The sequence below is a fragment of the Oncorhynchus masou genome, chromosome 11 (genome assembly GCF_036934945.1).
Source record: "Oncorhynchus masou masou isolate Uvic2021 chromosome 11, UVic_Omas_1.1, whole genome shotgun sequence".
NCBI classification, from domain to species: Eukaryota; Metazoa; Chordata; class Actinopteri; order Salmoniformes; family Salmonidae; genus Oncorhynchus; species Oncorhynchus masou.
The window spans coordinates 19,666,066-19,687,742 of record NC_088222.1 but is presented as its reverse complement, the minus strand read 5'-3'; the positions used below and the strand labels follow the sequence as shown (position 1 = coordinate 19,687,742).

At 44.6% G+C, this 21,677-nt stretch overlaps 1 protein-coding gene across 7 annotated transcripts; it reads left to right on the top strand.

Moving 5' to 3' along the window:
- The first annotated feature begins 1,341 nt into the window (after positions 1-1,341).
- LOC135548282 (coiled-coil domain-containing protein 80-like) lies at positions 1,342-21,475 on the top strand. 7 transcript variants are annotated; one of them, XM_064977726.1, is made up of 5 exons: positions 1,342-1,510; positions 2,068-2,171; positions 17,130-17,263; positions 17,800-17,940; positions 19,015-20,347. In XM_064977726.1, the coding sequence occupies exons 1-5, from the start codon at positions 1,473-1,475 to the stop codon at positions 19,018-19,020; spliced, it is 423 nt and encodes a 140-aa protein (XP_064833798.1). In that variant the 5' UTR covers positions 1,342-1,472; the 3' UTR covers positions 19,021-20,347. The 7 variants fall into 7 exon arrangements, 4 of the variants coding, with proteins under 4 accessions (XP_064833798.1, XP_064833797.1, XP_064833796.1 ...); XM_064977725.1 differs by lacking the exon at positions 19,015-20,347 and adding an exon at positions 20,354-21,475 and having other exon boundaries at positions 1,343-1,510; positions 17,130-17,221; XM_064977724.1 differs by lacking the exon at positions 19,015-20,347 and adding an exon at positions 20,961-21,475 and having other exon boundaries at positions 1,344-1,510.
- The last annotated feature ends 202 nt before the right edge of the window (positions 21,476-21,677 follow it).

The window sequence follows — 21,677 nt, the reverse complement described above, 5'->3', positions numbered from 1 at the left end:
TATTTGCCATGTGCACAGGATACAACAGGTGTAAAACAGTACAGTGAACAGGAGGGTGCTGAGGGGAGAACCTAGACCACTCCAGTATCCCTGTACATTGAGTACAGGCACTGGCACTGACCTACATATACTTGCATTCTCATGTTTCTTTAACTCTCATCGTTGTTCTTGTATAGTTTTTATTCAGACTTATTTTTTAAAATGTTATCTAAGTTATTATCTATGTTATTATTATCATCGCATTGTTGGAAATATCTCTCAAGGTTAGAATTCCACTGTACCACAGGAGGTTGTAGGCACCTTTAATTGTGGAGAACGGCTCATAATAATGGCCTGAACGGAGCAAATGGAAAATAACACCTGTAAACAATGTTTTTGATGTATTTGATACCATGCCACTAATTCCACTCTAGTCATTACCATGAGCCCATTCTTCACAATTAAGGTGCCAACAACCCCCTGTCCAATATCCTGGCATTTGGGACTGCCTCAGCCAAACCCAGTCGGCCTCCTAGGTTCAATTTGGAAAAGTTCAAGAAGGGTATAGAGGCTTGTACCGATGGTAAGTGTTCTATTTCAAACATAACTAATAAGTCACATGAGGCCAAAATCTGACAACTGAGAGACAGATTAGAGCTGTTGAATTTGCTTTACAGCACAGTGCGTTGCTTTATATAAGCTCTGTTACATAAAGAATAAGTGAAGTTAAACACAGTGCTTCCCTGTAATTTAATGTCAAAATGTAAAACCAAAGATGCAGAAACGAATGCTTCCCCTAAATAAGTTCCTTCTCGTTTCTCTTTTTTCTTCCTCCTTTCTACAGCTGATGTTTGCACCCTAACTGGGATGTTCGTCTTTAAACAGGCACATATTCAAGTGAAAAGTTTCAGGTTTGGATCCACATGGGGATATGGTTTTGACTAAAGACAGATTTTAGCATGGTTTGCATGCATTACTGTTAGCCAGCAGAGAGAAGAATCCAATGTGAATTCCACACTCCCCCTGGTGAGAATGTAGGCCAAAACTGTTACAGACACTATTTATCGATTTGAGTAAGGATTGTTGCCTACATGCAGGTTGAAAATCAACATATTCAGTAACCAGGTATCCAAGAGTACAAGGGTCATCTCAATCTCTACTATTCTCCCTTTCAACTACATAATAACATCCACAGAACAAGTTGGACTGAGACTTGATTCAAATAAAATAATTTGTATTTGTCACATACCAGTTTTGCAGATGTTATTGCGGGTGCAGAAAAATGCTTGTATTCAATCACTATATGTAGGTGATTTGAAAATGAACATGTTCATGCAATTTCCTTATTCACTGTATGCGTGAGGAGGTCATCTAAAGGCCTGTGTTGTCTCCCCTGAAGGTCCTGCTGGGTTAAAGAAGAGATCTGTTGCCCCAACCCCTGCCTCTCACCCCAGTAACCATATGCCCCCCCCCCCCCCCTGCCCTCTCACCCCATGGCCCTTAGCCTGCCCCCGCGACCACCAGAAGCCATGTGAGTGCCGGACTCTGATAATCAAAGGGGAGTCGTATGAAAACCAGACGATATTAGAAAATACCACTACTGGCATTGAAGTACATCACAGGAGGCTGCTGAGGGGAGGACGGCTCATAGTAATGGCCAGAACAGAGCTAATGGAATGGAATTAAACACATGGAAACCATGTTTGATGTATTTGATACCATTCCACACCAGCCATTACCATGAGCCCGTCCGTCCCAGTAAAATCCACATAAGGCTCTAGAGACACACGGTACTTGCTTCAGAGCATAGAAACAGCACATCTTCCCTTTCACAAAACCCAGCTCTTTGTTTATATCCTACTATTCATTATTTCCTTCAGTAACTTTCACAGTTGAATCCCACTGGGCACACAGTGGTTGAATCAACGTTGTTTCCACAACATTACAAATACATTACAGTGAACTAACATGGAATCGACATTGAATTGATGTCTATGCCCAGTGGGATACTTGTCCACTGATCTTATTTCCATTGTGTTGTCCTGAGTCATTTAGGCCAGTTGACTGACTTTTTGACTCTGCCTCCAGAATCCAACCAGACCCAGAAGAGAACTATGATGATGTTACGTACGCCTCTAGGAAGAGGGAACGCAACACCCTGCTAGAATTGAACTCTCCGTGGAGTGAAAAAGGTATGGGATTGTAGGTGCGAGTAAGGATGACAAAAGCAGAGAATTTATTCCTTCACAAGGTCAATTTGGGGAAAAGGGGCTGTAACAGAACCAAAGCAAAGAAAGTAAATGTCAAAGCCTTCTCTCCTACCTTACCTGCCTGCCCACTACTTACCACCTGGTGCGCTAACCAAAATACAGGGAGTGGTCTGCCCAGGTCCAGACAGTAAATACGACAGGTTATGTATGCCCGCAGGCCTCTTGCCTAAGCACTCCCTAGGTGCCTTCCCCCTGGGAACAAAATCAGAATACAAACGGAAGTAAACGATTTCAATAATCAAAAACACACATACCTTAATAGCAGCGGCTACAAAGTACTTAACAATAACATTTCCAACTCACTCACACACTCACACACACTCACACACTCACACACTCACACACTCACACACTCACACACTCACACACTCACACACTCACACACTCACACACTCACACACTCACACACTCACACACTCACACACTCACACACTCACACACTCACACACTAACCAAAATACAGGACATAAACCTCAGCTCTCTGTAGCAACAGAACACTCGCTTATATAGAAGGAGTCTGTAATGGGATACAGCTGTATCCACTGACGAGGGGGCGGGGTCAGCTCCAATTACCATAAAGGGCTGACCAATCAGCTGCTTGGGGGAATTTCAGGAAGCCATCCTGAAACACGCACATACAAAAAAAACACAACACAGAAACTGGGGAACGTAACAGATTATATGGGGTTAATGAACAGCCCTCCAACCCCTCCAGTATTCTGACTGCATCTTTTTCATCTAATAGGACAGTGAAAGTGATGAAATGTATGAAGATCTTGATGAAAGATGGTGAAAAAGATTCCCTCCAAGTTCTATTCAACTTTTTCTATTGTACCAATCTGTGAAATGTGCAACAGGTTTTAACATAGAGACTCTATAGTGACTCTATAGCGCCCAAAATCTGATGATGTCTGAGACAAATCTATAGTTTTATACACTGCCCTCTAGTGAGCATTAACACCACTGACACTTATTTATTATCAGGGGGGCAGTGGAATCAAAGGAGCAGGAGTGAGAGGGAGGAAAAAAGCAATAGGAGGTGGAAAAGACAGAACAGAGAGAATATGAGACAAAATAATAAGAGACCAAAAGGAAATTCAAAGTAAGTGTTCCCAAAAGCCTGCTGTTCAGTAGTTCCCCTAGATCTTGTTGTATTGTAGAATCCATCCGGTAGACTATAGAGAGAATAAAGTAGACTGATTTATGACCCTATGTCCGGATGACGTGTACATACCCAAATATCGGTATCCGGCCAGGACATCCTGTTCCTGTTGTCACGTGTTAGAGGGTGTGTTCATTTATATCTATATTGCATCCATACCTATGGGGGGGGGGGGGTTGCGGCAGACGCATTATAAATAAAGCCCAGAACAACACGTGCCCCCAGAACACTAAATGAGATTTTAAAAATAAAACCCAGAACATTAAACAGAAAAGTATGTCTCCTAGGCCAATTCTCGGGGTGCTATGCATCTCTTGTCACGAACCCAATGATAAAAGCATCGAGGACATTTTATATGAGGCCCCTGAATGTTTTAAATGAGTTTTGGATACGAGTGATGGACATATGTCTTACATATTCCAACCTGAGGATTCTACTGTTAAGATATTCACAGGCAGTGGCCCCAAACACCTTTATCATGCAAAACCCGGGAGTTTTTCTCCTGCGCTGCGTATGAGAGAATGGCTTAAGATAAGGCTAGCGCTCTGTCAAATTGAACAGGCCGTGAGCGGTACAACCCTGCCAGGATATGCAATGGAGGAACTTGTGTGCGGGCACAGTGATTTGAAGGCCCTAAGAATCTCTTCAATAGCGTATAGCCCCGACTCTAAAGTGACAATTTTAGCATGTGAACAATTTGATAGTACAAATGTGACGAAGTCTGTCAGTTCATATGTATTTTCCAAAGCCTGCAAGGATGTAAACTTTTTTATGCCAGTGTTTAGCTTTAAATGGATTGATTACCCTATATTCATAACCCTGATGAATAAGCTGGACAGTCTTTTCCAAAATCGTGAACAATTACGGCGCTGGCCGCATCTATCCTTAAAACATACCCAGGATTTACATGCCAGACGTTTGATCTATCCCTGGAGTGAAAACTTACGGAGCCTTGACGGAGAGTGTGTGGGATATCCTGAGAGCAAGAGAGCATGTCTTGATGTGGGTGAATTGGAGACGGATGGGGGTCAGGGCTAACCGGTCCCTTTATCTGTAATAAATGAATAGTTAAAATGTTAAATTAATTATAACATGTTTTACACTGTACAGTGCCTTGCGAAAGTATTCGGCCCCCTTGAACTTTGCGACCTTTTGCCACATTTCAGGCTTCAAACATAAAGATATAAAACTGTATTTTTTTGTGAAGAATCAACAACAAGTGGGACACAATCATGAAGTGGAACGACATTTATTGGATATTTCAAACTTTTTTAACAAATCAAAAACTGAAAAATTGGGCGTGCAAAATTATTCAGCACCCTTAAGTTAAAACTTTGTAGCGCCACCTTTTGCTGCGATTACAGCTGTAAGTCGCTTGGGGTATGTCTCTATCAGTTTTGCACATCGAGAGACTGACATTTTTCCCCATTCCTCCTTGCAAAACAGCTCGAGCTCAGTGAGGTTGGATGGAGAGCATTTGTGAACAGCAGTTTTCAGTTCTTTCCACAGATTCTCGATTGGATTCAGGTCTGGACTTTGACTTGGCCATTCTAACACCTGGATATGTTTATTTTTGAACCATTCCATTGTAGATTTTGCTTTATGTTTTGGATCATTGTCTTGTTGGAAGACAAATCTCCGTCCCAGTCTCAGGTCTTTTGCAGACTCCATCAGGTTTTCTTCCAGAATGGTCCTGTATTTGGCTCCATCCATCTTCCCATCAATTTTAACCATCTTCCCTGTCCCTGCTGAAGAAAAGCAGGCCCAAACCATGATGCTGCCACCACCATGTTTGACAGTGGGGATGGTGTGTTCACGGAGCTGTGTTGCTTTTACGCCAAACATAACGTTTTGCATTGTTGCCAAAAAGTTCAATTTTGGTTTCATCTGACCAGAGCACCTTCTTCCACATGTTTGGTGTGTCTCCCAGGTGGCTTGTGGCAAACTTTAAACAACTAGTTTTATGGATATCTTTAAGAAATGGCTTTCTTCTTGCCACTCTTCCATAAAGGCCAGATTTGTGCAATATACGACTGATTGTTGTTCTATGGACAGAGTCTCCCACCTCAGCTGTAGATCTCTGCAGTTCATCCAGAGTGATCATGGGCCTCTTGGCTGCATCTCTGATCAGTCTTCTCCTTGTATGAGCTGAAAGTTTAGAGGGACGGCCAGGTCTTGGTCGATTTGCAGTGGTCTGATACTCCTTCCATTTCAATATTATCGCTTGCACAGTGCTCCTTGGGATGTTTAAAGCTTGGGAAATCTTTTTGTATCCAAATCCGGCTTTAAATTTCTTCACAACAGTATCACAACAGTTCATGATGCTTTCTGCGCTTTTAACGGACCTCTGAGACTATCACAGTGCAGGTGCATTTATACGGAGACTTGATTACACACAGGTGAATTGTATTTATCATCATTAGTCATTTAGGTCAACATTGGATCATTCAGAGATCCTCACTGAACCTCTGGAGAGAGTTTGCTGCACTGAAAGTAAAGGGGCTGAATAATTTTGCACGCCCAATTTTTCAGTTTTTGATTTGTTAAAAAAGTTTGAAACATCCAATAAATGTCGTTCCACTTCATGATTGTGTCCCACTTGTTGTTGATTCTTCACAGAAAAATACAGTTTTATATCTTTATGTTTGAAGCCTGAAATGTGGCAAAAGGTCGCAAAGTTCAAGGGGGCCGAATACTTTCGCAAGGCACTGTACAGTACAGTGTTGTTACATTGTGCAAATAGTGCTACATGTACTTCTGGCGCCGACAGAGATGGCCGCCTCGCTTCGCGTTCCTAGGAAACTATGCAGTTTTTTGTTTTTTTACGTGTTATTTCTTACATTAGTACCCCAGGTCATCTTAGGTTTCATTACATACAGTCGAGAATAACTACTGTATATAAGATCAGCGTCAACTCACCATCAGTATGACCAAGAATATGTTTTTCGCGACGCGTATCCTGTGTTCTGCCTTACAAACAGGACAACGGAATGGATCACATGCAGCGACCCAAAAACGACTCCGAAAAAGAGGGAAACGTGGCGTTCTTCTGGTCAGACTACGGAGACGGGCACGTCGTGCCCCACTTCCTAGCATTCTTCTTGCCAATTACATTTACATTTAAGTCATTTAGCAGACGCTCTTATCCAGAGCGACTTACAAATTGGTGAATTCACCTTCTGACATCCAGTGGAACAGCCACTTTACAATAGTGCATCTAAATCATTAAGGGGGGGTGAGAAGGATTACTTATCCTATCCTAGGTATTCCTTGAAGAGGTGGGGTTTCAGGTGTCTCCGGAAGGTGGTGATTGACTCCGCTGTCCTGGCGTCGTGAGGGAGTTTGTTCCACCATTGGGGGGCCAGAGCAGCGAACAGTTTTGACTGGGCTGAGCGGGAACTGTACTTCCTCAGTGGTAGGGAGGCGAGCAGGCCAGAGGTGGATGAACGCAGTGCCCTTGCTTGGGTGTAGGGCCTGATCAGAGCCTGGAGGTACTGCGGTGCCGTTCCCCTCACAGCTCCGTAGGCAAGCACCATGGTCTTGTAGCGGATGCGAGCTTCAACTGGAAGCCAGTGGAGAGAGCGGAGGAGCGGGGTGACGTGAGAGAACTTGGGAAGGTTGAACACCAGACGGGCTGCGGCGTTCTGGATGAGTTGTAGGGGTTTAATGGCACAGGCAGGGAGCCCAGCCAACAGCGAGTTGCAGTAATCCAGACGGGAGATGACAAGTGCCTGGATTAGGACCTGCGCCGCTTCCTGTGTGAGGCAGGGTCGCACTCTGCGGATGTTGTAGAGCATGAACCTACAGGAACGGGCCACCGCCATGATGTTGGTTGAGAACGACAGGGTGTTGTCCAGGATCACGCCAAGGTTCTTAGCGCTCTGGGAGGAGGACACAATGGAGTTGTCAGCCGTGATGGCGAGATCATGGAACGGGCAGTCCTTCCCCAGGAGGAAGAGCAGCTCCGTCTTGCCGAGGTTCAGCTTGAGGTGGTGATCCGTCATCCACACTGATATGTCTGCCAGACATGCAGAGATGTGATTCGCCACCTGGTCATCAGAAGGGGGAAAGGAGAAGATTAATTGTGTGTCGTCTGCATAGCAATGATAGGAGAGACCATGTGAGGTTATGACAGAGCCAAGTGACTTGGTGTATAGCGAGAATAGGAGAGGGCCTAGAACAGAGCCCTGGGGGACACCAGTGGTGAGAGCACGTGGTGAGGAGACAGATTCTCGCCACGCCACCTGGTAGGAGCGACCTGTCAGGTAGGACGCAATCCAAGCGTGGGCCGCGCCGGAGATGCCCAACTCGGAGAGGGTGGAGAGGAGGATCTGATGGTTCACAGTATCGAAGGCAGCCGATAGGTCTAGAAGGATGAGAGCAGAGGAGAGAGAGTTAGCTTTAGCAGTGCGGAGCGCCTCCGTGATACAGAGAAGAGCAGTCTCAGTTGAATGACTAGTCTTGAAACCTGACTGATTTGGATCAAGAAGGTCATTCTGAGAGAGATAGCGGGAGAGCTGGCCAAGGACGGCACGTTCAAGAGTTTTGGAGAGAAAAGAAAGAAGGGATACTGGTCTGTAGTTGTTGACATCGGAGGGATCGAGTGTAGGTTTTTTCAGAAGGGGTGCAACTCTCGCTCTCTTGAAGACGGAAGGGACATAGCCAGCGGTCAGGGATGAGTTGATGAGCGAGGTGAGGTAAGGGAGAAGGTCTCCGGAAATGGTCTGGAGAAGAGAGGAGGGGATAGGGTCAAGCGGGCAGGTTGTTGGGCGGCCGGCCGTCACAAGAAGCGAGATTTCATCTGGAGAGAGAGGGGAGAAAGAGGTCAGAGCACAGGGTAGGGCAGTGTGAGCAGAACCAGCAGTGTCGTTTGACTTAGCAAACGAGGATCGGATGTCGTCGACCTTCTTTTCAAAATGGTTGACGAAGTCATCTGCAGAGAGGGAGGAGGGGGAGGGGGAGGAGGATTCAGGAGGGAGGAGAAGGTGGCAAAGAGCTTCCTAGGGTTAGAGGCAGATGCTTGGAATTTAGAGTGGTAGAAAGTGGCTTTAGCAGCAGAGACAGAGGAGGAAAATGTAGAGAGGAGGGAGTGAAAGGATGCCAGGTCCGCAGGGAGGCGAAGTTTTCCTCCATTTCCGCTCGGCTGCCCGGAGCTCTGTTCTGTGAGCTCGCAATGAGTCGTCGAGCCACGGAGCGGGAGGGGAGGACCGAGCCGGCCTGGAGGATAGGGGACATAGAGAGTCAAATGATGCAGAAAGGGAAGAGAGGAGGGTTGAGGAGGCAGAATCAGGAGATAGGTTGGAGAAGGTATGAGCAGAGGGAAGAGATGATAGGATGGAAGAGGAGAGAGTAGCGGGGGAGAGAGAGCGAAGGTTGGGACGGCGCGATACCATCCGAGTAGGGGCAGTGTGGGAAGTGTTGGATGAGAGCGAGAGGGAAAAGGATACAAGGTAGTGGTCGGAGACTTGGAGGGGAGTTGCAATGAGGTTAGTGGAAGAACAGCATCTAGTAAAGATGAGGTCGAGCGTATTGCCTGCCTTGTGAGTAGGGGGGAAGGTGAGAGGGTGAGGTCAAAAGAGGAGAGGAGTGGAAAGAAGGAGGCAGAGAGGAATGAGTCAAAGGTAGACGTGGGGAGGTTAAAGTCGCCCAGGACTGTGAGAGGTGAGCCGTCCTCAGGAAAGGAGCTTATCAAGGCATCAAGCTCATTGATGAACTCTCCGAGGGAACCTGGAGGGCGATAAATGATAAGGATGTTAAGCTTGAAAGGGCTGGTAACTGTGACAGCATGGAATTCAAAGGAGGCGATAGACAGATGGGTAAGGGGAGAGAGAGAATGACCACTTGGGAGAGATGAGGATCCCGGTGCCACCACCCCGCTGACCAGAAGCTCTCGGGGTGTGCGAGAACACGTGGGCGGACGAAGAGAGAGCAGTAGGAGTAGCAGTGTTATCTGTGGTGATCCATGTTTCCGTCAGTGCCAAGAAGTCGAGGGACTGGAGGGAGGCATAGGCTGAGATGAACTCTGCCTTGTTGGCCGCAGATCGGCAGTTCCAGAGGCTACCGGAGACCTGGAACTCCACGTGGGTGGTGCGCGCTGGGACCACCAGATTAGGGTGGCCGCGGCCACGCGGTGTGGAGCGTTTGTATGGTCTGTGCAGAGAGGAGAGAACAGGGATAGATAGACACATAGTTGACAGGCTACAGAAGAGGCTACGCTAATGCAAAGGAGATTGGAATGACAAGTGGACTACACGTCTCGAATGTTCAGAAAGTTAAGCTTACGTAGCAAGAATCTTATTGACTAAAATGATTGAAATGCTACAGTACTGCTGGAGTAGGCTAGCAGGCAGTGGCTGCGTTGTTGACTTTGTAGGCTAGCTGGTTGTGGCTGCGATGTTGACACTACACTAATCAAGTCGTTCTGTCGAGTGTAATAGTTTCTACAGTGCTGCCAATGTCCAGTCTCTTGACAACAAGGTTGATGAAATCCGAGCAAGGGTAGCATTCCAGAGGGACATCAGAGACTGTAACGTTCTGTGCTTCACGGAAACATGGCTCACTGGAGAGACGCTCTCGGATGCGGTGCAGCCAGCGGGTTTCTCCACACATCGCGCCGACAGAAACAAACACCTTTCTGGTAAGAAGAGGGGTGGGGGTGTATGCCTTATGGCTAACGAGGCATGGTGCAATGAAAGAAACATACAGGAACTCAAATCCTTCTGTTCACCTGATTTAGAATTCCTCACAATCAAATGTAGACCGCATTATCTACCAAGAGAATTCTCTTCGATTATAATCATAGCCGTATATATCCCCCCCAAGCAGACACATCGATGGCTCTGAATGAACTTTATTTAACTCTTTGCAAACTGGAAACCATTTATCCAGAGACTGCATTCATTGTTGCTGGGGATTTTAACGAGGCTAATCTGAAAACAAGACTCCCTAAATTTTATCAGCATATCGATTGCGCAACCAGGGGCGGAAAAACCTTGGATCACTGTTACTCTAACTTCCGCGACGCATATAAGGCCCTGCCCCGCCCCCCTTTCGGAAAAGCTGACCACGACTCCATTTTGCTGATACCTGCCTACAGACAAAAGCTAAAAAAAGAAGCTCCCACGCTGAGGTCTGTCCAACGCTGGTCCGACCAAGCTGACTCCACACTCCAAGACTGCTTCCATCACGTGGACTGGGACATGTTTCGTATTGCGTCAGATAACAACATTGACGAATACGCTGATTCGGTGTGCGAGTTCATTAGAACGTGCGTTGAAGATGTCGTTCCCATAGCAACGATTAAAACATTCCCTAACCAGAAACCTTGGATTGATGGCAGCATTCGCGTAAAACTGAAAGTGCGAACCACTGCTTTCAATCAGGGCAAGGTGTCTGGTAACATGACTGAATACAAACAATGCAGCTATTCCCTCCGTAAGGCTATCAAACAAGCTAAGCGTCAGTACAGAGACAAAGTAGAATCCCAATTCAACGGCTCAGACACAAGAGGCATGTGGCAGGGTCTACAGTCAATCACGGACTACAGGAAGAAATCCAGCCCAGTCACGGACCAGGATGTCTTGCTCCCAGACAGACTAAATAACTTTTTTGCCCGCTTTGAGGACAATACAGTGCCACTGACACTGCCTGCAACGGAAAAATGCGGTCTCTCCTTCACTGCAGCCGAGGTGAGTAAAACATTTAAACGTGTTAACCCTCGCAAGGCTGCAGGCCCAGACGGCATCCCCAGCCGCGCCCTCAGAGCATGCGCAGAGCAGCTGGCTGGTGTGTTTACGGACATATTCAATCAATCCCTATACCAGTCTGCTGTTCCCACATGCTTCAAGAGGGCCACCATTGTTCCTGTTCCCAAGAAAGCTAAGGTAACTGAGCTAAACGACTACCGCCCCGTAGCACTCACTTCCGTCATCATGAAGTGCTTTGAGAGACTAGTCAAGGACCATATCACCTCCACCCTACCTGACACCCTAGACCACATATGTCAGAGTCAAGGCCCGCGGGCCACATCCGGCCCGCGAGAAGGTTTTTTACGGCCCCTGGGATGATCTTGATTTATTATTAGAACCGGCCCGCAGACCGCAGCAAGCCGGCAGCCCGCAGATCTTTTACACGCACCAATACTACATTTCCCACAATGCAACGGTGACGCACCAGCAGTAGGCTGCTTCATTTCAATATTTATTGGCACAGCAGTCGTCAGCATCACAGTAAAATTAACTTTCAGATACCCATCAAAAATGGCAAAACGGAAGGTGGACACTGAGAACCGGGGTTTCAAACAAGGTGGGAGTCGGAGTATATGTTCACGGAGCGCACAGTTGGCTGATAAAATAGGTATGCTTGCCGCTGACTTTCGACCCGATTTGCTGACTTTGAAGCACAAAAAAGCAGGTTGGAACTGCAACCCATTTGCTGTTGACGTGGAAAGCTCACCACCAAACCTCCAAATGGAGTTGATTGACCTCCAATGCAATGATGCACTGAGGGCAAAATATGCGGCAGTGGGTGCTGCGGAGTCAACAATGCCCCAGCTGCGCATCCAGGCTGCTCAAACGTTGTCTATGTTTGGCAGCACATACCTGTGTGAACAACTTTTTCTTTGATGAACCTGAACAAAACATCACACAGAAGTCGACTTACTGCTGAACACCTCCACTCAATTCTGAGGATTTCCTCAGCTCAGAGCCTTACCCCGAACATTGATGAACTTGTGGAAAAGATGGGACACCACCAAGTATCACCCTCAACCTCAAACAAGTGAACATTACTGTGCAATCACATATTTAGAGTTTTTACTCAGTTCAAGTTTAAAAGTTAAAGTTTAATATTTGTTTTCACTGCATGTTACTTCTCCTTAAACAAAGTGTTGTTTTTGATTAATAGATTTTTGCACTTTATTTTATTGTATTTCAATCCAATTATATTTTAAAAATATTTCAGTTGAGTGGATGATAGAAAATTGCTATTATTGTTTTTTTCTTTGAAGTAAATTTAGCCCACTTTTGCTAAAATAGAAAATATAGGCTACTGATGGTGCCTTGAATACCGGTTTCTTTCATTTAATGTTCATGTTATGGGGATTTTTATATAAAGGAAATTTGTCTTTTGTGTCTGTTGAAAATTAAAGATTACTGACAGAGCCATAAGAAAATATTGCTTTATTTATCTGATCATATTGGAATATATTTGTTAGGTTTTCAGTTGGTTCAATTAGGTTCACTAGACTATATGCGTCATTTAAAAAATTTTCAATGAACATTCGAACAGTCCGGCCCTCGGCTTGTATAAATTTTTTATTTGGCCCTCCGTCCATTTGACTTTGACACCCCTGCCCTAGACCCACTCCAATTTGCTTACCGCTCAAATAGGTCCACAGACGATGCAATCTCAACCACACTGCACACTGCCCTAACCCATCTGGACAAGAGGAATACCTATGTGAGAATGCTGTTCATCGACTACAGCTCGGCATTCAACACCATAGTACCCTCCAAGCTCGTCATCAAGCTCGAGACCCTGGGTCTCGACCCCGCCCTGTGCAACTGGGTACTGGACTTCCTGACGGGCCGCCCCCAGGTGGTGAGGGTAGGTAACAACATCTCCTCCCCGCTGATCCTCAACACTGGGGCCCCACAAGGGTGCGTTCTGAGCCCTCTCCTGTACTCCCTGTTCACCCACGACTGCGTGGCCACGCACGCCTCCAACTCAATCATCAAGTTTGCGGACAACACAACAGTGGTAGGCTTGATTACCAACAACGACGAGACGGCCTACAGGGAGGAGGTGAGGGCGTGTGGTGAGTGTGGTGTCAGGAAAATAACCTCACACTCAACGTCAACAAAACTAAGGAGATGATTGTGGACTTCAGGAAACAGCAGAGGGAACACCCCCCTATCCACATCGATGGAACAGTAGTGGAGAGAGTAGCAAGTTTTAAGTTCCTCGGCATGCACATCACAGACAAACTGAATTGGTCCACTCACACAGACAGCATCGTGAAGAAGGCGCAGCAGCGCCTCTTCAACCTCAGGAGGCTGAAAAAATTTGGCTTGTCACCAAGAGCACTCACAAACTTCTACAGATGCACAATCGAGAGCATCCTGGCGGGCTGTATCACCGCCTGGTACGGCAACTGCTCCGCCCTCAACCGTAAGGCTCTCCAGAGGGTAGTGAGGTCTGCACAACGCATCACCGGGGGCAAACTACCTGCCCTCCAGGACACCTACACCACCCGATGTTATAGGAAGGCCATAAAGATCATCAAGGACATCAACCACCCGAGCCACTGCCTGTTCACCCCGCTATCATCCAGAAGGCGAGGTCAGTACAGGTGCATCAAAGCTGGGACCGAGAGACTGAAAAACAGCTTCTATCTCAAGGCCATCAGACTGTTAAACAGCCACCACTAACATTGAGTGGCTGCTGCCAACACACTGACACTGACTCAACTCCAGCCACTTTAATAATGGGAATTGATGGGAAATGATGTAAATATATCACTAGCCACTTTAAACAATGCATACGTATATACTGTACTCTATATCATCCTTATGTAATACATGTATCATCCACTTTAACTGTAATACATGTATCACTTTAGCCACTTTAACTATGCCACTTTTTACATTTACATACTCATCTCATATGTATATATATACTGTACTCGATACCATCTACTGTATCTTGCCTATGCTGCTCTGTACCATCACTCATTCACATATCCTTATGTACATATTCTTTATCCCTTACACTGTGTATAAGACAGTAGTTTAGGAATTGTTAGTTAGATTACTTGTTGGTTATTACTGCATTGTCGGAACTAGAAGCACAAGCATTTCGCTACACTCGCATTAACATCTGCTAACCATGTGTATGTGACAAATACATTTGATTTGATTTGATTTGATCCCTATTACTGAGAGGATGCGTGCTTATTCTCATTTCACAAGATTCTGACATCTTCCTCTTTTCGGCTGATTTCTATCCTCTGTGGAGTCTTAATTTGCATGGTGCAACGTGCTGAATAAGATATATGTGAAGACATACTGCAGATCTGTTCCGTCCTACACCAAGTGTCCCAAAGGAGTATGCAATGCAAAGGGAAGGCTGCACTGAAGAGCAAAATTCAGGACATTCTCAGCGGTCGCTCCAGGTTCATCATTCGAAAGACGACCACTGATTCAAAAGGAACACAAGTTTTCATCACAGGGAAGGCAAACTCCAAAGCTGTGGGAAAGGACAACCAAAACAAGAATGGAAATGTTTTTACAGAAATAAACACATATCCTTCTACTGTAGAGATAAGAGAAAGAAAGACCGTGGCCAACTCTAGAGATAATAAACCAGAGAACGTTGGCGAGGGAGAAGAATCCTTGGAGAAAAACAACTCCCCCAAAAAAGGCAAGGGAAAGAAAGATGGGAAGAAAGGGAAAGGGAAAGGGAGAGTGAAGAAAAACCACAGAGAAGTGAATGAGAACAATAAGAAAGCACTGATGGACTTTGTAGAGCATTTGAAGGGGAAGAGAAGACTTATGGTATGTGCTTTTATAGGTATCTTTTAAGTATATCAAATAATCTGTTTGTTTGTGATAGATGTGTTCATCCATTTGTGATACAGGTGATAGCCACGCCCAGTGCCACGAGCTTCATTTCTGTGACCTTGCCCTGAGAAAAGTTACTATGGCAACCATCCTGAGCTCAGGGCCTGACACTACCCTCACCCTGCACCACTACCAACTTGGTACTACTATGTGTGTGTCTGTGTCTACTGACTCCATCTCCCTTAGATAGATCCTACATTGATCCTACATCATATTCTCTTCAGAACTATAGTGTCATTATCGTCTTAAAGAGATTATCCTGTACTTTTGTATACTTTTTAGCCAGTAGTTCTGAAAGTAGCCCACATAAGCCAAAAATGAAACCCGAAAATTGCATAATGCATCACATATGTGCACCATGTCATTGCGCTCTCTCTCTCTCGCTCTGCTGTGGGTGTATCTTGCTAGCTGTCACTCAAATGGAGAGGGGCTGAAACTAATTGGCTAGAACTTGAATTGCTACGTGGGGGAAAATGTAGGGAAAAAGGCGTAGCACAGCTTCCAGAAAATCTGTCGCTTTCAAACTAGGGATTTCGTAGACAGTTGAGGTAAGACAGTAATAGTGGTCATAGATTATGTACAGTATATATGAACTACACATAGACACATTCAGGCCAAAGCAGGAGGTTACAACAAAGCCTCCTTCACTCATGCCGCCAAACATACCCTGGTAAAACTGACTATCCTACCGATCCTCGACTTTGGCGATGTCATTTACAAAATAGCTTCCAATACTCTACTCAGCAAACTGGATGCAGTCCTATCACAGTGCCATCCGTTTTGTCACCAAAGCCCCTTATACCACCCACCACTGCGACCTGTATGCTCTAGTCGGCTGGCCCTCGCTACATATTCGTCGCCAGACCCACTGGCTCCAGGTCATCTATATGTCTATGCTAGGTAAAGCTCCGCCTTATCTCAGCTCACTGGTCACGATAACAACACCCACCCGTAGCACGCGCTCCAGCAGGTATATCTCACTGGTCATCCCCAAAGCCAACACCTCCTTTGGCCTCCTTTCCTTCCAGTTCTTTGCTGCCAATGACTGGAACAAATTGCAAAAATCACTGACGCTGGAGACTTATATTTTCCTCACTAACTTTAAACATCTGCTATCTGAGCAGCTAACCGATCGCTGCAGCTGTATATAGCCCATCTGTAAATAGCCCACCCTGTCCCGTCCTGACCATAGAGAGTCCTTATTTTCTATGGTGGAGTAGGTCAGGGTGTGACTGGGGGGTTAGTCTAGTTTATATTTTCTACGTGGGGTTCTAGTTTTGTTTTCTATGTTGGTGGTTGGTATGATTCCCAATTAGAGGCAGCTGGCTATCGTTGTCTCTAATTAGGGATAATTTTTAAGTAGCATTTTTCCACCTGTGTTTTGTGGGATATTGTTTATGTGTAGTTGTATGTCAGCACGTTGGTCCTAGTATGCTTCCAACGATCGTGACACACCCAATCTACCTACCTCATCCCCATATTATTTTTTATTTGGGGCAGCAGTGTAGCCTAGAGGTTAGAGCGTTGGACTAGGAACCGGAAGGTTGCAAGTTCAAACCCCCGAGCTGACAAGGTACAAATCTGTCGTTCTGCCCCTGAACAGGCAGTTAACCCACTGTTCCTAGGCCGTCATTGATAATAAGAATTTGTTCTTAACTGACTTGCCTAGTTAAATAAAGGTCAAATTTACTTTTCTGCTGTTTTGCACACCAGTATTTCTACTCGCACATCATCTTCTGCTCATCTATCACTCCAGTGTTAATTTCCTAACCTGTAGTTACTTTGCTACTATGGCCTGTTTATTGCCTTACCTCCTCATGCCATTTGCACACACTGTATATTGACGTTTTCTTTTCAATTGTGTTATTGACTGTATACTTGTTTATTTCATGTGTAACTTTGCTTTATCTTGGCTGGGTCACAGTTGTAAATGAGAACTTGTTCTCAACTAGCTTACCTGGTTCAATAAAGGTGAAATAAAATAAAATATAAAATACTTTGTAGTCGCCCAAGTTGAGGATCATGTCTTTAACAAAAAAACAGGTTCCTCTTTGGGCTTTCATACAGTAAAACTCTGCATTTCTATATTTACTCCAGATTCTGAGGCGCCATTCACCTCACGACCAGAGAAGTTCACTGACCCAGATCTCATCTCTCAATTGATGAAGCACCATGGGATGTCCTCTAAGGTTTTCTCTATTACTATGACTGACTATGATCTGAAACCCAATGTAAGCATAATCTCTATCTTGCCAGTGATATTTTGATAACACAGATCACCTTCCTCAGAAAAGTGTATAAATGTTTATTGCACTTAATGTGCCAAATTTAAATGCAGTATGTGGTATTTGTAACGGTCGTTGTTGGTGGAAGAAGAGGAGGACCAAAGCGCAGCGTGTTATGTGTTCATGATGTAAATATTTAATGAATCAAACTGAACACTGAAATACAAAACAACAAAGTGAAAGACCGAAACGACAACGAACCAGTCCTGTCTGGTGAAGACACACAACAGAAAATAATCACCCACAACTCAAGGGTGAGAACAGGCTGCCTAAGTATGGTTCTCAATCAGGGACAACGATTGACAGCTGCCTCTGATTGAGAACCATACCAGGCCAAACACAGAAATCCCAAATCATAGAAAAAAGAACATAGACTGCCCACCCCAACTCACGCCCTGACCATACTAAAATAAAGACAAAACAAAGGAACTACGGTCAGAACGAGACAGTATTTGTATCCTAATTATTTATATCCCTTTTAGAAAGTATTTGATGTACCTCCACCCTCATCTGCGTTGATGGAATATGTTGACATCTTTCCATCGCGACGATCTGAAATGGAGAGAGAGAGAAACTCCACTGACCTGCTCCAAATCCCAAGAACAGGGCGGGGCATTGTTGAGGTATGTGATTAAGACTACACAGTATCTGTAATGACACCATACTTAAATACTTTAAAGCTGCTATAAAGCATTATAATACCTGACGGCAGGTTGGTGGTTAATAGCGTTGGGCCCGTAACCAAAAGGTCACTGGTTTGAATCCCCGAGCCGACGAGGTGAAAAATCTGCTGATGTGCCCTTGAGCAAGGCACTTAACCCTATGTCAATAAATAATGTGGTTCAAATGTCACATGCGCCGAATACAACAGGTGTAGACCTTACAGTGAAATGCTTACTTAAAACCAACAACGCAGTTATAATAAAATACCTATAAAAAAAGAAATAAAAGTAACAAATAATTACAGAGCAGCAGTAAGATAACAATAGTGAAGCTATATACAGGGATTACCTGTACAGAGTCAATGTGCAGGGGCACTGGTTTGTCGAGGTAATTGAGGTAATTTGTACATGTAGGTAGAGATATTAAAGAGACTATGCATAGATAATAACAGAGAGTAGCAGCAGCGTATAAGGGGGGCAATGCAAATAGTATGGATAGCCCTTTGATTAGATGTTCAGGAGTCTTACAGCTTGGGGGTAGAAGCTGTTTAGAAGCCTTTTGGACCTAGACTTGGCGCTCCGGTACCACTTGCCGTGCGGCAGCAGAGAGAACACTCTATGACTATGCTGGAGTCTTTGATAGATTTTAGGGCCTTCCTCTGACACCGCCTGATATAGAGGTCCAAGCTCCCTGCTATCCAGGACCCGGTGATGTACTGGGACATAGGCACTACCCTCTGCTCTCGATGGTGCAGCTGTAGAATCTTTTAAGGATCTGAGGACCCATGCCAAATCTTTTCAGTCTCCTGAGAGGGAATAGATTTAGTCTTGCCCTCTTCACGGCTGTCTTAGTGTGCTTGGACCATGTTAGTTTGTTGGTGATGTGGACGGAAGGAAGTCCAGGATCCAGTTGCAGAGGGAGGTGTTTAGTCCCAGGGTCCTTAGCTTAGTGATGAGCTTTGAGTGCACTATGGTGTTGAACGCTGAGCTGTAGTCAATTAATAGCATTCTCACAAAGGTGTTCCTTTTGTCCAGATGTGAAAGGGCAGTATGGAGTGCAATAGAGACTGCATCATTTCTGGATCTGTTGGAGCAGTATGCAATTTGAGTGGGTCTAGGGTTTCTTGGATAATGGTGTTGATGACCAGCCTTTCTAAGCACTTCATGGCTACAGACGTCAGTGCTACAGGTATGTAGTCATTTAGGCAGGTTACATTAGTGTTCTTGGGCACAGGGACTATGGGGGTCTGCTTGAAACATGTTGGTATTATAGACTCAGACAGGGAGAGGCTGAAAATGTCAGTGAAGAAACCTGCCAGTTGGTCAGCGTATGCTCAGAGTACACGTCCTGGTAATCCATCTGGCCCTGCGGCCTTGTGAGTGTTGACCTGTTTAAAGGTCTTTCTCACTCCGGTACTCACAAGCGGTACCGGAGTACCAAGTCTAGGACTAAAAGGCTTCTCAACAGTTTTTACCCCCAGACCATACAACTCCTGAACAGGTAACAAATGGTTACCTGGACTTTTGCATTGTGTGTGTCCTCCCCCCAACCCCTCTTTTACACTGCTGCCACTCTCTGTTTATATTATATGCATATTCACTTTAACGATACATTCATGTACATACTACCTCAATTGGCCCGACCAACCAGTGCTCCCGCACATTGGCTAACTGGGCTATCTGCATTGTGTCCCACCACCCGCCAACCCCTCTTTTTACGCTACTGCTACTCTCTGTTCATCATATATGCATAGTCACTTTAACCATATCTACATGTACATACTACCTCAATCAGCCTGACTAACCGGTGTCTTGCTACTCTTATTTTCAAATGTCTTTTTACTGGTGTTTTATTTCTTTACATACCTACACACACACACACACACACACATACTTTTTTTCTCCGCACTATTGGTTAGAGCCTGTAAGTAAGCATTTCACTGTAAGGTCTACACCTGTTGTATTCGGCACACGTGACAAATAAACTTTGATTTAATTTGATCTACATTGTCATGGAAAATAACTCCAACTCTTACAGTTTGTTTTAGACTAACGTTAATATCCAGGTAGTAGGATAGGAATTGGTTTGACAACAGAAGGTCAGGTGATTAGCTGTAAAATAATAGGAATATGTGTTTCATGCTAACCTACAGATGTAGGATCTTAATTTAATCACCCTGTTGTAGGTGAACCTTCCTGCAATGTGGGGAATGGAAAGGAAATAGAAATGGGGAGAAACCTATAAATGTTTTCAAGGTTTAAAAAGGCTTCTGAAGTTTGTAATTTCCAATGATTTCCCCTTGTGAAAAATGTATCCACCTCTGCACAAATGTCTAAGACATTTCATTATTTCTTTAATCCGGATAATTTCTAGAACTTTGAAAGTTTCTTCAAGTGCAGTCGCAAAAACCATCAAGCTCTATGATGAAACTGGCTCTCATGAGGACCACCACAGGAATGGAAGACCCAGAGTTCATTTGAGTTACTAGCCTCAGAAATGGCAACTCAAATAAATGCTTCACAGAGTTCAATTAACAGACATGTCTCAACATCAACTGTTCAGAGGAGACTGTGTGAATCAGGCCTTCATGGTCAAATTGTTGCAAAGAAACCACTTTCTTAAGGACATCAATAAGAAGAAGAGACTTGCCTGGGCCAAGAAACATGAGCAATGGACATTAGACAGGTGGAAATTTGTCCTTTGGTCTGGAGTCCAAATTGGAGATGTTTGGTTCCAACCGCCGTGTCTTTGTGAGACGCGTTGTGGGTAAACAGATTATCTCTGCATGTGTTTTTCCCATTGTAAAGCATAGAAGAGGTATTATGGTGTGGGGGTTCTTTGATGGTGACACTGTTTGTGATTTATTTAGAATTCAAGGCAAGCTTAACCAGCATGGCTACCACAGCATTCTGCATCATTCTGCAGATACACCATCCCATCTGGTTTGGGCTTAGTGGAGCTATCATTTGTTTTTCAACAGGACAATGACCCAACACACCTCTAGGCTGTGTAAGGGCTATTTTACCAAGAAAGAGAGTGATGGAGTGATGTATCAGATGACCAGGCCGCCACCTCAATCAAATTGAGATGGTTTGGGATGAGTCGGACCACAGAGTGAAGGAAAATATGGTTAATATGTAATGAAATGAATTATATGTACACATGAAGACAATTGAAAGGGTGAAATGAGAAACGTCATTGTTTGCAAACTGATCGACTTTGATACCAAACTAATGGGGATTATAGATTGAATAACCATTCACTGTTTGTATTCTTTCATGATTTATGATAAATAGTTACGAGCCTAATTGACTTACGGATGATTACTATTGACTTCTTAATGAACTGGATTGTTGACTTCCCTATTTATGTTAATCATGAATGATTGTTATGATATAATCTTTGGCATGAGGAATTTGAACGGATACATGTTGTTTGTTTCCTTAGTGATGCAGCACAAACTACTCAGTAAATATACCACTTTATGGTTAAAGGAATTCCTGCCTCAGTCTCATCCATTCATCTGTCACCTGACACTTTGATTTAACACCTCACTGTCAGTCATCCTACCTGTCCAGCTACCCACACAGATTCCACTAATCTTTCAGATGGCTACTTTGAAGAATCTCAAGTATAAAATATATTTTGATTTAACACTTTTTTGGTTACTACATGATTCCATATGTGTTTTTTCATA